Source organism: Tachyglossus aculeatus, chromosome X3 (assembly GCF_015852505.1).
Source record: "Tachyglossus aculeatus isolate mTacAcu1 chromosome X3, mTacAcu1.pri, whole genome shotgun sequence".
Classification (NCBI taxonomy): Eukaryota; Metazoa; Chordata; class Mammalia; order Monotremata; family Tachyglossidae; genus Tachyglossus; species Tachyglossus aculeatus.
Genome location: NC_052099.1, coordinates 13,787,812 through 13,803,994, shown reverse-complemented (window position 1 = coordinate 13,803,994; position 16,183 = coordinate 13,787,812). Strand labels below are relative to the sequence as shown.

At 46.2% G+C, this 16,183-nt stretch overlaps 2 protein-coding genes across 2 annotated transcripts in view; both read right to left on the bottom strand.

Moving 5' to 3' along the window:
* The window catches only part of SHOC1 (shortage in chiasmata 1), a 105,457-nt gene extending 98,748 nt beyond the window's left edge, over positions 1–6,709 (bottom strand). The window contains exons 1-3 of the mRNA XM_038770260.1: positions 6,685–6,709; positions 6,183–6,281; positions 4,604–4,622 (exon numbers count right to left, since the gene is read on the bottom strand). Coding sequence (XP_038626188.1) covers positions 4,604–4,622; positions 6,183–6,281; positions 6,685–6,709 — 143 coding nt within the window. The remainder of the gene's footprint in view (positions 1–4,603; positions 4,623–6,182; positions 6,282–6,684) is intronic.
* Positions 6,710–9,332: 2,623 nt separating this feature from the next.
* LOC119948761 overlaps positions 9,333–16,183 on the bottom strand; it is a 68,053-nt gene continuing 61,202 nt past the window's right edge. The window contains exon 4 of the mRNA XM_038770258.1: positions 9,333–9,521. Within this exon, the coding sequence (XP_038626186.1) occupies positions 9,361–9,521 (161 nt within the window). The 3' untranslated portion in view covers positions 9,333–9,360. The remainder of the gene's footprint in view (positions 9,522–16,183) is intronic.

The window sequence follows — 16,183 nt, the reverse complement described above, 5'->3', positions numbered from 1 at the left end:
AGGAGTGGTGGGTCCTCATCCCGTCTCTGCCACCTGTCTGCTGTGTGATTTTGAGCAAGTCGCTTCGCTTCTCTGGGCCTCAGTGACCTCATCTGGAAAATGGAGATTAAGTCGGTGAGCCCCCACGTTTGTCCAACCTGATCTGCTTGTGTCCACCCCAGCGCCGAGTACAGTCCTTGTCACATAGTATGTGCTTAACATTGTTGTTATTCTTATTCTCTCTGAAAGGCTTCCTCAACAGTCAATGGTATTTATTTCCTCAGTCGGTCAGTTAGTCGATCGTGTTTATCACGTACTTAGAACAGTGCTTTGCACATAGTAAGCACTTAATGCCATTATTATTATTATTATACCACGTGCAGAGCACTGTACTAAGCACTTGGGAGAGTACAATATAACAGACACATTCCCTGCCCACAATGAGCTTACAGTCCGGGGGTGGGGGGTGGGGGAGACAGACATAATATAAATAAATAAATTACTGATATGTACCTAAGTGCTAATTAAACTTCATTCATTCATTCAATCGTATTTATTGAGCGCTTACAGTGTGCAGAGCACTGTACTAAGCACTTGGGAAGTACAAGTCGGTAACATACAGAGACGGTCCCGGCCCAGCAACGGGCTCACAGTCTAGAAGGGACTTCTAGACTTCAATTCTAAATTCTAATTCTAATTCAATTCTAATTCAATTCTAAACTTCAATTGAGCACACCCTCATACTTACCTTTGACTCCTACTAGCTGCTTCTTCGACTCTATTTCAAGGAAATTGGGATTCAAAAGGCGAGAAGATGAATGTTTTGAAGGTATTTCCGGGCAGAACTGGCTAATGGGTTTTTTTTTTTTGTAATTAAGAGAATAAATGGAATAATAGCCACCCCTTCCTCTGCAAAAACCAGAGTGTGGCGCATGAATGTGCTATAAATCAACCCCATCAAGTGGTTGGGTGGGGTCTATACTGTAAACTCCTTGTGGCCAGGAAACATGTCCCCCAATAGTGTAGTAGTGTACTCTCCCAAGTGCTTAGTACAGTGCGCTGCACACAGTAAATGCTCAATGACTGTCATTGATTGATTGGAGGACGATCAGATATTGGGCGCACAATCCACAGTCCAGTCAAATGTACTTTAGGCAATGTGTTACTGTATTGTGTATCCCCTCTGCTCACTATATCCCTATTCTCCTTTCTCAGACATCATTTTGCGCACGTCTCCCCAATTCTCAAAACCTTCCGGTGGTTAATGGAGCCTCTCTGCGTCAACAGAAACACCCGACCGGCGGCTTTTAATCAGTGCTCTTCCCCCTTCCTATCCTGGTTCCTCTTCCATTTGATTCCAATTGGCCCAGATTTTTTTTTTGGTATTTTTTAAGTGCTTACTTTGTGTCAAGCACTGTTCTAAACGCTGGGGTAGCTACAACTACCCCAATCAGGTCTGACACAGTCCCCGTCCCATATGGGGCTCACAGCCTAAGTCTCAAGCCAACCTACTTATTGGGCCTCATTCTCATTTCTCTCACCACCAACCTCTTGCCTACTGTTTGGGATTGGCTCAGTGGAAAGAGGCCGGGCTTTGGAGTCCGAGGTCATGGGTTCAAATCCCGGCTCCACCAATTGTCAGCCGCGTGACTTTGGGCAAGTGACTTCACTTCTCTGTGCCTCAGTGACCTCATCTGTAAAATGGGGATTAAGACTGTGAGCCCCACGTGGGACAACCTGAGCACCTTGTAACCTCCCCAGCACTTAGTGCTGTGCACATAGTAAGTGCTTAATAAATGCCATTATTATTATTATATCTGATCGACCACTGCTCTCCCCATCCATAAAACCCTTCCTAAATCGCATCGCCTCTCGCTTAATCGCTCATCTCCCTGCATTAGATTTCCACTTCTCCACTTTGGTGTCACCAAAGCACTTGGGGACTTACACTCCCCTCTGTCCCCACTTATGGACATCAATCAATGAATCAATCCTATTTATTGAGCACTTGCTATGTGTGGTAATCGCTTGGTAGAGCACACTGTAACTGAGTCGCGGCGTCGCAATATATAGAGAAGCTCCGTGGCTAAGTGGCTAGAGCCCAGGCCTGGGGGTCAGAAGGACCTGGGTTCTAATCCCGGCTCCGCCACATGTCTGCCGCGTGACCTTGAGCAAGTCACTTCGCTTCTCGGGGCCTCAGTTACTTCATCTGGAAAATGGGGGTTAAGACTGTGAGCCCCACGTGGGGCAGGGACTGTGTCCAACCTGATTAGCTCGTGTCTAGTCTAGCGCTTAGTACAGTGCTTGGCAGAAAGTGAGGACTTAACAAATACGATTAACAAATATAGGCAACAAAGGTGACACAGGAGGGAGTGAGAGGAAAGGAAATGAGGAATTTGTCAGGGAAGGAGGTTGGCATCAGAAAAGCAAAGCTGGGCTGGGCTGGGTTATAATAAAAACTCAGGGAAGTAAAGTCGCGGGGTGGGGGGAAGCTGACGGTAAGGAGTTTCTGTTTGACGCGGAAGTGGATGGGCAACCCCTGGAGGGTCTTGAGGAGTAGGGGAACACTTCCTGATGGTTTTTGTAGAAACAGAATCTGGGCAGAAGAGTGAAATATGAACTAAAGGAGGCGGGGAGGTCAGCAAAGAGGCCGATACGGAAATCGAGGCGGGACAGGATCGGTGCTTGGATGAACGTGGTAGCAGTCTGGATGGAGGGGAATGGGTGGGTTTGGAGTTGTGGAGGCTGATCTGACAGGATTGGGTGACAGATTGACTAGGTGGGTTGAAAAAAAAAAAACGAATGAGAGGGATGAGTCGAGGACAACACCGAGGTTACGGGCTTGTGAGACAGAGAGGATGGTGGTATTGTCTATAGTGATGGGAACATCTGTGGGAGGACAGGGTTTGGGTGGGAAGATGAAGAATTCTTTATTATTTCCAAGTATCTGTAATTTATTTTAGTGTCTGCCTCCCCTGGTAAACTGCTAGCTCTTTGAGGAGGAGGGATAATGTCCATTAATTCCACTTTACTCTCCTGGGCACTTAGTACCATACTCTGCATTTAGGTGTTCAGTAAATATGACTGACTGATAGATTGACTGTCGGCTCATGGGCCTGGGAATCAGAAGGACCTGGGTTCAAATCCCGGTTCCGCCACATGTCTGTGACCTTGGGCAAGTCACTTATCTTCTCTGTGCCTCAGTTACCTCATCTGTCAAATGGCGTGTGAGCCCCACTTGGGACAGGGGCTGTGTCCAACCTGATTAACTTGGATCCACCCCAGTGCTTGGAACAGTGCCTGGCACAGAGTAAGCACTTAACAAGTACCATCATTAGTATTATTATTCATTCATTGATTCAATCGTATTTTTTGAGCGCTTACTGTGTGCAGAGCACTGTACTAAGCGCTTGGGAAGTACAGTGATTATGCTGTAATATGTTGCCAAGACAAAGAACTCTTCATACCTACACATTTTTTAATCTCCTAATTCTAGTCATTCAAATAGTACTTCCCAAGCGCTTAGTACAGTGCTCTGCACACAGTAAGTGCTCAATAAATACGATTGAATGAATGAATGAAATAGCATAAGCGTAGGTAAAGCGTTTCAGTTCGCCAACAAGCAACACTGAAGAGGGAACTGCCGATTCCTGTGTGCGGGATTTATGGTGGATCTCAGCAGGGTAGGGGGAAAGAAACACAGCCGAACACGCCTGCATCAACACCAGTCCCTGATTCACTTGAGTCACGTTTCATCCCCCAGAAGTCAAAATTTCACATTTTTGGCCTTCTCCCGGACTAATCTTTTCCTTCCAGGGCAAAAAAAAACAAAAACAACCCCCCGCAAAAACTAAATTCCTTTTTTAATGGATACAGTTTTCCAACTCCCGACTGGCCTTTGTTACCTTCCTGCGGATGCTTTTTATATTTTTCACACAGCTCAAGCTATCAGAGTGCAACACCGAGATGCAAGTCCACAATTCGTTGAATATGGCATTCACATAGGGCATTCAGTCTTGCTTTTATCTAGCGTTGTATCTTCCCTAACTAGTAAAAGCAGCAGTAGCAGCATTTATCCAACACCCACCTGGTGCAGTGACGTGTCCTCGGCACCTGCCTATTCCTTCTGTTTTATTGGTGTAATTTACTGTTCTTCCATAAGTGAGCTGACTTTTCCATTTGTCCCTATTAATTTTAATTTGCCTCATTCCAGGCCATTTCCCCGAAAATTCTCTCAGCTCTCATGCAACCGAATCATGAAACCATAATTACAGGGAAGACTTCAAACTGTCAAGAAGAAAGGACTGCACTTAAAAGGATTGGAGTTTTTTTTTTCTTTCAAATCTCTAATCTCTTTTCATAGACCGCTATCCTGTCTCACGGGGCTGCTACTCAATAAATTCTTCTTCATCTCCTATAAGAGCTTCTTGCTTCTTTGTGCCTTCAGTGGAAACCGTATCGCGGAGCAGCACCCAAATGATATCCCATCATCTCAAGGCCTTAAATTCCCTCAAGGAGCCCCCTCAGTGGGGAAGGATCCCAAGAGAAGGGAACTCAGCTAGTATTTGTTCTCCCTCTCCGGTGTGATACCTAGATCTTGTGATTTTCTTAAGAATTCTCTTACCACTTGAGGGCAATAGCATCTTTAAGAAGAGGATGAATCAGGTGTTACTCACAGTTCCCCCTCCCTTCCTAGAACCCACTGCAGTGGTTGGACACAAAAACGACAGCAACAACGAGAAAACTTTCTTTCTAAACTTACTAAAAGCCTCATTATTTCTTAAACCTATAGAGGGCAAAGCAAATTAAAATAGGAAATGTCGAATTTGCTTCTAGGTTATCAAAGGTAAGTTTTTAAGAGGCTTGATGGCACTAAGACTGAGACCAAATAGCAGCAGGGTAAGCCATCCCTCTCTGTTTGGGTTTCTTTTTTTCAGCCTCCCTATCCTTCCACTGGGAAAGGTGATTCCCCGTCCCATGCTTCCCGCCTGATTGTTTTGTACTCTTCCAAGTTCTTAGTACAGTGCTCAGCGCACAGTAGAGCTCACTGGAAATGAGTGTTAATTTCTGTGTGGGTTGGAGCGTGTGCGGACTTCACGTATTTTCATTTTATTTAACTCTCTGCACCTGCCACTTCCGTTACTGGACTTACATTATGTTGCCAACTTGTACTTCCCAAGCGCCTAGTACAGTGCTCTGCACACAGTAAGCGCTCAATAGATATGATTGAATGAAATGAATGAATGAATGGACTCTTCTATTTGCCAATCCTTTGTACATCAGTAATGCGAGTCTCATTTAATGATACACTACAAATTGGATTCAGGCAACAGGAAAGCAGGAAGACATTTCTGCTTTTTATAGTAGAGAAGCAGCGTGGCTCAGTGGAAAGAGCCCGGGCTTTGAAGTCAGAGGTCATGGGTTTCATTCCCAGCTCTGTCAGCTGTGTGACCTTGGGCAAGTCACTTAACTTCTCTGTGCCTCAGTTCCCTCATCTGTAAAATGGGGATGAAGACTGTGAGCCCCCCCGTGGGGCAACCTGATCACCTTGTAACCTCCCCAGCGCTTAGAACAGTGCTTTGCACATAGGAAGCGCTTAATAAATGCCATTATTATTATTATTATTATTATTATTATTATTATTATTATTATTATTATTATTATGTCCTTCTACTGGCCTGACTTAGGAAAGAGAGGTTTTTGAAGATGCAGGGCTCCTCTGCTCTTGGCTTCCTAGCTGGTGTGGTGGAGAATCTGGCTTTTATCTTTCTTGGGCTTTTCATTTTTTCTATCCCACCGAGCAGGGAAGCAGCATGGCTTTGTGGATAGAGCGCGGGGCTGGGTGTCAGAAGGACCTGGGTTCTAATCCTGCCCCCACCTCTTGTCTGCTGGGCGACTTTAGGCAAGTCGCTTCACGTGTCTCAGTCACCTCATCCGTAAAACGGCATGTGGGGCAGGGACTGTGTCGCTGATATCAATCACCAATTGATATCCCAGTCACCTGTTATCTACCTGAGCGCTTAATGCAGTGCCTGGAACATGAACAAATCCCGCTATTACCAAGTGCCACTTCCATACTGTACCTTTCCTGATCAGGAGGATTTTCCTCACTAGAGTGATAGCTGATAGGGGGTTGGCTTTGCAATTAGACGATTGCTAGGATCTGCTTAGAGAGAGAAGCCTGAAACCGCAACTTTCCTTACCTGTGTCCGGCCCTGCTCTGAAGGTCCTATTTTTTTCCGAACTGGCCAGTTTAGTCCTGTTAAGGACTTTTTGGGGGGTTTTCTTCACGGTTCCTGTTACTGGCGTTTCACGGAGTTTTGCGAGGAAGTGAACATCCCCTCCCCACCCCAACTTTTTTATATTAAGCCATTTTGAATATCAAACTCCAAAATGGCGTATTGGACTAGCCCAGTGCTCTGCACACAGTTAAGCGTTCAGCAAATTCAGTTGATGAGTCCTGTGTGGGATGCAGACCATCTTGTAGCGAAAGACTGATGGATAATCATCATCATCATCATCATCAATCGTATTTATTGAGCGCTTACTATGTGCAGAGCACTGTACTAAGCACTTGGGAAGTACAAATTGGCAACATATAGAGACAGTCCCTACCCAACAGTGGGCTCACAGTCTAAAAGGGGGAGACAATGATCAATGATCATTAATCAATGATGGGAAACGATTTTGGTTCTCAGAAAATACCTCTCACCGTGATGTAAAAAGGCATCCCTCCAATTTCCCAGTAACTCTTACCAGGTGTTCAAATTCAAATAGCATGATCATCATATTTCTTTAATTTACCAATTTTGTAGATAAGAACTCTGAACGGAATTATATGTTACAATCTTTTACTGTGAATGGATCAACGTTCTCGTACGTCCTTGGTGTTTGGAAGTTTCCTTTTTTTCGGTCAGGTTAGTTTACTAAATATTATCGGATTTGCAGGATCGTATTTCCTGCCCAGACATACAAAGGCGAGTCTGCTCGCTTCCTGTCTACCCAGGGGAATCAAAATTCAAATCGACGGAGGAGTGTGAGGGGGCAGGAGTGTGGTAAGGAAGGATGAGCCGAAGGAATGGCTAAGTTAAAGGTTCTAGAGAGTAAGAGGTGTAAGCCATTCTATCTCTATGACTTACATTATGTGTAAGTCATTAGTAAGCGCTCAATAAATACGATTGGATGAATGAATGAGCCGCTCTTTCTCCAGCTGCGCATAACTTTCCCTACCTGCCTTACTTCTAATAATGTCTTTAGTTCTTTTTATAGCATTTATTAAGCGCTTACTACGGACAAAGCACTGTTCTAAGCGCTGGGGAGGTTACAAGGTGAACAGGCTGTCCCACGTGGGGCTCACAGTCTTAATCCCCATTTTCCAGATGCGGTAACTGAGGCCCAGAGAAGTGAAGTGACCTGCCCAAAGTCACCCAGCTGACAAGGGGCGGAGCCGGAATTGGAACCCATGACCTCTGACTCCAAAGCCCGGGCTCTTTCCACTGAGCCACGCTGCTTCTCAGCGACATCATTGGGTTTCATCCCCAGTACAAATGGCATATCCACAAAATGCTATTAGTTAGGAATCTAATTATAAAGGCCATATAATATTGCAACAATATTAATAGCAATAACAATATTACCGAACAGTATTCGGTAACAATATTACTGAACTCACTTCTTTAAGGTATTATTAGGGAAGCTCTAGACTGTAAGCTCACTGTGGGCAGGGAAGGTATCTACCAACTCTGTTGCACTCTCCCGCAACTTAGTACGGTGCTCTCCACACAGTAAGCACTCAACGGATGCCATGGACGAAGACAGTCGTAACATTACGACTCTGCAAAGTATGTGCAAAGTACTAGTAGAGGTAGGAGCATTTATTAAGCGTTTATTGTGCGCAGGACACTGCGCTGAGTGCTGGGAGAGACCACACGTAATCCCCACCCCTTCGGGGGATTCACGACCTAACAGTATAAATTAGGGGAAAGGACTGGAGACGGACGCGTCAGGAACAGTGAAAGACAAAAACACAAGGCAGACAAATACACACACGAGGATGAAATCGCTGTGGCTAGAGGAGCAGAATTTCAGTTCGAATTTCGGTTGAATTTCAGAATTTCAGTTATTAATCCAGTAGAATTAATAACTGGGAACGTGACTCAGAGTTCAGGGCGCATCCTTAGCCACTGCAACTACTACAGCAGCTGCCAGTCTTCCTTCATGCTGTAGGTGGGTGTTTTTCTCTTTCCCGCCGGGGTGGTGGAAGGTAGGACGTGATGGAGTCTCCTTGACGGGGCGGATGACAGCCATGGGGGGCTAACTAGTGTGCAGCAGCAGTTTAGATTCCCGTGGCCCAGGAAAGAAATGAATGCATGAGATTTAGACAGGGCCTGGGATCTCCAAGGGGCCCACAGTAAGGGGAGAAGAGGAATTGGCTTCAGCGTGTAAGGAAAAAGACAGACAAAAAAAAAAAATATGAAAGACAAGGATGACGATAAAGGTGAAATGAGCAGCGCGATTTAAGGCCCATAGTCACAGAGAAGTCACAAGTGATTAATTATACTAAATAATAACGATGGTATTTGTTGAGTGCTTACTATGTGCAAAGCACTGTTCTAAGCGCTGGGGGGTATACAAGGTGATCAGGTTGTCCCACGTGGGGCTCACAGTCTTCACCCCCATTTTACAGATGAGGTAACTGAGGCACAGAGAAGTTCAGTGATTTGCCCAAAGTCCCACAGCTGACAAGTGGCGGAGCCCGGTTTAGAACCCACGACCTCTGACTCCCAAGCCCGGGCTCTTTCCACTGAGCCGCGCTGCTTCTCTACTAATAGCGATACTAGTTAAGCACAAACTGTGTATCAAACACTACTCAGCACTGGGGTAGACGGGATCGAATCCCATCGGATACGGTCCCTAGTCCAACTCACAGTCGGAAAAGGAAGGGTAGCAGGAATTTAATCTCCGGTTTACAGCACAGAGAAGCCGAGTGACTTGGCCAAGGTCACCAACATCATCATCATCATCAATCGTATTTATTGAGCGCTTACTGTGTGCAGAGCACTGTACTAAGCGCTTGGGAAGTACAAATTGGCAACATATAGAGACAGTCCCTGCCCAACAGTGGGCTCACGGTCTAAAAGGGGGAGACAGAGAACAAAACCAAACATACTAACAAAATAAAATAAATAGAATAGATATGTACAAGTAAAATAAATAAATAAATTAATAGAGTAATAACCAACCAAATAGAGTAATCAACAGACGCGTGATAGAGCCTAGCTTAGAACCCAGGTCTCCTGACCTGTGCTGTGCTCTTTCTATCAGGCCCCGCTGCAGTCACGATGGTTACCGTCTCGACAATTTCTAAAAGTCGAGAAGGCCTCACACGGCCAGCGTTCGAATCCTTCCGAGCCGGAGCGGGGGCTGCCGACACGCGTGTGGGCCGTCTCTCTCTCTCCTGTTCCGTGTTAGGTCTAAGGAGAACGGTGGGCAGCTCACACTGCTGCCCTTTTCTGTTGCCTCTCCGGGGCCGTTGTTGAGAACTGTAAAACAAGAAACAAAATTGTGATCCGGCTGGATATCCCATGAATTTTCCTGAAAGGTAAAGTAGTTATTGAATAACTAATCGAATATGGCCCTCAAGTTTGACGTATCCGTGCTGATAAAAAGAACGAATGAAAGACTTGTTTTTACGTCACTGGGAACGGCCCGTTGTTTACTGCTGGCAAAGCAGTATTAAACCGTTTTGAGGTAGGTTTTCTAGATCCACCCAGAAGGGGAAAAAAAAATCAAATTTATTCTGGGATTTTCGCACACAATAATACCCTCCAAAATGTGTTCCACAAATGCATTTGCAAAAGCTGTGCAAGCTTGGCAGATTTAGATGTAGAATAATAATAATAATAATAATGGCATTTATTAAGCGCTTACTATGTGCAGAGCACTGTTCTAAGCGCTGGGGAATTTACAAGGTGATCAGGTTGTCCCATGTGGGGCTTAATCCCCATTTTACAGATGGGGTAACTGAGGCCCAGGGAAGTTAAATGACTTGCCCAAAGTCACACAGAAAAAGAATGCAGGATTGGAGGTTGAGAAGTAGCGTGGGCAGGCGGAAGGAGGATGGGTCTGGGGCTCAGAAGACCTGGGTTCTAATCCTGAATCTGGCACTTGCTTGCACTGTGACCTTGGTGACATCACTTAAAGTCTCTGGGCCTCCATTTCTTCAGCTGTAAAATGGGGAGTAAATATCCGTTCTCCCTCCTCATTAGATTGTGGGACAGGAACTGTGTGGTATCTGATTATCTTGTATCTAGCCTAATGCTTAGAACATAGTAAGCACTTAACAGATACCACGATTTTAATTTTGGTTCTTTCTCATAGTCAAAGGGAGGGCAATAACTTTGGCAGTAATATCAATTTTAGGGGTTTTTTATCTTGGGATTAGAGTATATTGACTATTCTTTATTAAACAGTTCTGAGGTAGGTTTTCTAGATCCACCCAGAAGGGGAAAAAAATTAAATTTATTCTGGGATTTTCGCACACGATCTGTTGACTTTAATTTCCTTTCAGCAACGGTGACTATATGAATATATATTTATAAACCCGTCCTTCGTTTTTGAAGATAATGCTACTGACGGTGAGATCCGGGCAGCCAAGTGTGGCTGAAATGACCTCTGTATGACCAGTCCTTCCTTCCCTGTTGAGTGCACATAAAGTTATATTTGCGTTCATCGATTTGTTCCAAACGGGGATCGACTCTGTTTTCAAGACCTTTTTCCTCTTTAAAGCCGGGCTTATCTCGAGAAAGCAGATAGAGTAGGATTTTCCCCTCCTCTTCATGTCTTAACACAACAGAGGGTATTTCTTGTATTCTAATCGTCGTAAAGTCTTTGGTCAGAGAGAACCACCAGGCATGCCTGTCTTCCATAGCCGACCGCTCGTTCACCGGGCTTCACAATATCTTTAAATCATTTATTCGGCTAGTTCACCGGGCTTCACACTCATTTATTCTGCCTTTCTGGCATCGAGTGCCCTCTTTTATTTCCCCAATCTTATTTTTATTGTATTCTTATTTGTGACTTCTGTGACTATCGGTCCGGACTGTGAGGAGCCTTCAATCTTGCTGCTTATTTCCCGTACCGCTGCCTCAATTTCCTCTCCTCCAGTTCTCGCTTTGATCCCCTCCAATTCCTTCCTTCATTCAATCGTGTTTATCGAGCGCTTCCCGTGTGCAGAGCGCTTGGGAAGTACAAGTCGGCAACGTATAGAGACGGTCCCTACCCGACAACGGGCTCGCGGTCTAGAAGACGGGCTCATGGCTTTCTCCCTTTTCACTCCATGGAAACTGCCCTCTCAAAGCAGCAGTGATCTCCCGCGTACCAAATCCAGTGGCCCTACTCCATCCTAATCCTTCTCGTCCTCTCAGCTGCCTTCGACACTATTGACCACCCCCTTCTCCCGGGAACACGATCCAACCTCAGCTTCGCTGTCACTGTCCTCTCCTGGTTCTCCTCCTATCCTTCTGGCCGTTCCTTCTCCGTCTCTTTCACGGGCTTCTCCTCTGCCTCCCACCCCCTAACCGTGGGGGTCCCTCAAGGCGCAACTCTGGGTCCTCTTCTATTCTCCATCCACACTCCCTCCCTCGGAGAACTCATTCGCTCCCAAGGCTTCAACTACCATCTCAATATGGACGATTCCCAAATCCACATAATAATAATAATAATAATGATGGCATTTATTAAGCGCTTACTATGTGCAAAGCACCGTTCTAAGCGCTGGTGATCAGGTTGTCCCACGGGGGTCTCCCGGTCTTCATCCCCGTTTGACAGATGAGGTCACTGAGGCCCAGAGAAGTGAAATGACTTGCCCAAAGTCACACAGCTGACAGCTGGCAGAGTCGGGATTTGAACCCATGACCGCTGACTCCAAAGCCCAGGCTCTTTCCCACTGAGCCACGCTGCTCCACTTCTCCGGCTCTGCTCTTTCTTTTTTCCCCCACAGTCTCGCCTTTCCTCCTGCCTTCAGGACAGAGAGGCAGTGTGGCGCAGTGGAAAGAGCCCAGGCTTGGGAGTCAGAGGTCGTGGGTTCTAATCCTGACTCCGCCACGTGTCTGCCATGTGACCTTGGGTGAGTCACTTCACTTCTCTGAGCCTCAGTTCCCTCATCTGTAAAATGGGGATGAAGACTGGGAGCCCCACGTGGGACAGCCTGATCACTTTGTATCCCCTCCAGCGCTTAGAACAGTGTTTCGCACATAGTAAGCGCTTAACAAATGCCATCATTATTATTATTATTCAGGACATCTTTACTTGGATGTCCCACGGACACCTCAAACTTAGCATGTCCAAAACATCTTCCCCCCAAACCCTGTCCTCCCTCTGACTTTCTCATCCTCCCTGAATCACAAGCCCATAACCTGATTATCTTGTATCTACCCCAGCATTTAGAACAGTGCCTGACATATAATAAATGTTTACCAAATACCGTTTGAAGAAAAAAAAAACCCAAAACCCGGCATTAATCTTGACTCATACCTGTAAATTCACCCTTTCCTCTCCACGCTGCAGAACAGTGTATAATGGGACACCACTGCAGTAGACAGAACAGTATGAGGGGCAGCAATTGGGAAAGGGATTTGTCTCTTTGAACAAAGACTTTGTGAAAATCCGGCTAACAGGAGACATTCTGGAGAAACAATCCAAGCCCCTGGAGAGCAAACACGCCAAAGCTGTAAAAAATTGTGGCGTGGAATAGAGTGTCAACCCCATCTGTCTTTCCGGCCATGACCATCTGCTCAAAATAGGATCTCGTCGTTAGTAATGCCGTGTCTCTCCCTCTTTAAATGATTTATTATTTTAGCCACGAGGAGACCCTACACTCTTACGGGAAGGGATCGTGTCTACCAACTCTGCTATATTTTCCTCAAGCGTTTAGTGCAGTACTCTAGACTGTACTAAGCTCGTTGTGGGCGGGATAATGTGTCTGTTTATTGCTATATTGCACTCCCCCAAGCACTTAATATAATGCTAAGTGCTCAATAAATACAACCGACCGACGGTCTACACACAGTAAGCACTCAGTAAATGCGATTGGTTGGTAGGGGTAAGTAGTATTTTTGGCATCAGTGATATTAATATCAGAAGGGGGTCGGTTTTGCTCTTCTGTGTAAGCCCACGCTTGAAAATTGATGATTCTCCTAGCCGTGCAGCAGCTGTTCCGGCACCCCTACAGACCTCCCTCATTCGGTTTTAGAAGCAGGGTAAAAAAGCATTTCTGCAGGCAGCAGGCTCTAGGCGAGAAGTTTTTTCTTTGAAGCCGGACTTATCTGGAGAAAGCAGATAGAGTAGGATGGTCTCCTCTTCGTGCCTAAACACAACCGAGGGTGTTTCTAGGGACTCCAGCAAATGCAAGAAGGAGAATAAAAGTGATCAGTAGAAATGAGCGTCTTTTCTCGTCTCCCCGTTGTTGTGGTGCCGCTATCCTCAAACCTTTCATTTGGTCACAGATCATAGTTCTCCTCTTTTCAATTCCCGAATTCTATAATTGATTATATAGAAAAAGCATGATCTGAAGCCAGTCATCAGTCAGTTAGTTGGCTTTTCCTAGCCCAATTTCCTGTCCTCGCCGTCAATTAATTTTGTACGAAGGAACAGCCCAGTTTTTTGGTTCTTTTAATTTGCGTCTTCCTCCTAGAAACAGGCTTTTAGCATCTCTGCAGGATCCTAAAACCTACATGAATATTTTATGATTCCGAACACAAACCAGCTAAAGTGGACTTAGCGTGAATATAGTAGATTAGAGGCTTAGGACAGCTTCACCGACAAACTGAAGTGGACCGCGCGGAAAAACAAGGCAGCGGAACCAAAAAGCTACTCGTCCAAACGCTATGCGTAATTAGCTGATTGTTTCATTAGCGTCACCTTCAAGTCACGCTCAAGCTCAAGCTCAAATGGCAGGACCAGATCAGTTGGGAAGGACACGTGTCGGGGGAATGGCCAGATTCCGGATGCCCGAACAGCTACTCTGGGATGAACTGAATTGAAGCATATGCAGAGCAGGAAGCAGAACAGATGATTTCAGTGGATCCGCCGGGAAGGACACGTGTAGGGAGGATGACCAGATTCCCGATGCCCGAACAGCTACTCTAGGATGAACTGAATGGGAGCATATGCAAGTCAGGAAGCAGAACAAATTATTTCAGTGTATCAGTGAAGCACGGTCTTAACATCGGGAGGCCTGTACCGTGGACAGGTTGGATGATCAATCAATCAATCAATCAATCGTATTTATTGATCAGCGACGTTGAGGAAAGGCTCTGGGCAGATCAGGATAATTAGAGTTATTCTGAAAAACAATGACCAGCCCAGGATGGGACACACCCATTAGAGCCGCAGGGATCCATCTTCCCAAACACACAATATCAGTGGTATTTATTGAGCACTTATTTTGAGCGGAGCACTGTACTAAGCACTTGGGAGAGTACGGTACAGCAGAATTAGGAGACACATCCCTGCCCATAACGAGCCTGCGGTCCGTGGTGGCGGGGGGGGGGGGGGGATGTTAATATGAATAAATCATTTATAAGATAGAATTTAAAGATATGGACATAAGTAGTGAGGGGTTGGAGGTGGGAATATCAAATGGCCAGAGGTCACAGGTCCAAGCGCAGAGGGGACGCAGAAGGGAAAGTGAGCCGGGGAAAAGAGGGCGGAACTGGGGAAGGCCTGAGGTCTTAATAATCTTAATAAGATCTTAATAATGCTTTGACGGTGGGGAGAGTGGTGGTCTGGCGTATACAGACGGGGAGGGAATTCCAGGCGAGGCAGAGGACGTGAGGAAAGGGGTCGGCGGTGAGATAGAGGAGAGCGATGCAGAGTGAATAAGCGCACGCTACAGGAGTGGAGTGTGTGAGCTGGGTTGTGGCTCCCCCTTTTAGACGGTGAGCCCACTGTTGGGTAGGGACTGTCTCTATATGTTGCCAACTTGTACTTCCCAAGCGCTTAGTACAGTGCTCTGCACACAGTAAGCGCTCAATAAATACGATTGATTGATTGATGGTAAGCTAGCTCTCTTCCTCCCTTCAAAGCCCTACGGCGAGCTCACCTCCTCCAGGAGGCCTTCCCACACTCAGCCCCCTTTTTCCTCTCCTCCTCCCCATCACCCCCCGACCCTACCTCCTTCCCCTCCCCACCGCACCTGCCTATGTGGTTGTACAGATTGATTTCACTTGCACCTATTTACTATTCCATTTATTTGGTCAATGATGCGCATCTCGCAGCGGGGCTCAGTGGAAAGAGCCCGGGCTTTGGAGTCAGAGGTCAGGGGTTCTCGTCCCGGCTCCGCCGCTTGTCAGTTGTGGGACTTGGGGCAAGTCGCTTCACTTCTCTGGACCTCAGTGGCCTCATCTGGAAAATGGGGATGAAGACTGGGAGCCCCCCGTGGGACAACCTGATCACCTTGGAACCTCCCCGGCGCTTAGAACGGTGCTTTGCACATAGTAAGCACTTAATAAATGCCATCATTATTTTTATTATTATTCTCTGGGCCTCAGTGGCCTCATCTGGAAAATGGGGATGAAGACTGGGAGCCCCCCGTGGGACAACCTGATCACCTTGGAACCTCCCCAGCACTGAGAACGGTGCTTTGCACATAGTAAGCGCTTAATAAATGCCATCATCATTATTATTATTATTCTCTGGGCCTCAGTGACCTCATCTGGAAAATGGGGATGAAGACTGGGAGCCCCCCGTGGGACCACCTGATCACCTTGTAACCTCCCCGGTGCTTAGAACGGTGCTTTGCACATAGTAAGCACTTAATAAATGCCATCATTATTATTCTTCTTCTTCTCTGGGCCTCAGTGACCTCATCTGGAAAATGGGAATGAAGACTGGGAGCCCCCCGTGGGACAACCTGATCACCTTGTAACCTCCCCAGCGCTTAGAACGGTGCTTTGCACATAGTAAGCGCTTAATAAATGCCATCATTATTATTATTATTATTCTCTGGGCCTTAGTGGCCTCATCTGGAAAATGGGGATGAAGACTGGGAGCCCCCCGTGGGACAACCTGATCACCTGGTAGACTCCCCAGCAATTAGAACAGCGCTTTGCACATAGTAATCAATCAATCAATCAATCGTATTTATTGAGCGCTTACTCCCGGGAGCCAAGACAGCCAATCAGAAGGCTAGGAGCCAACAACT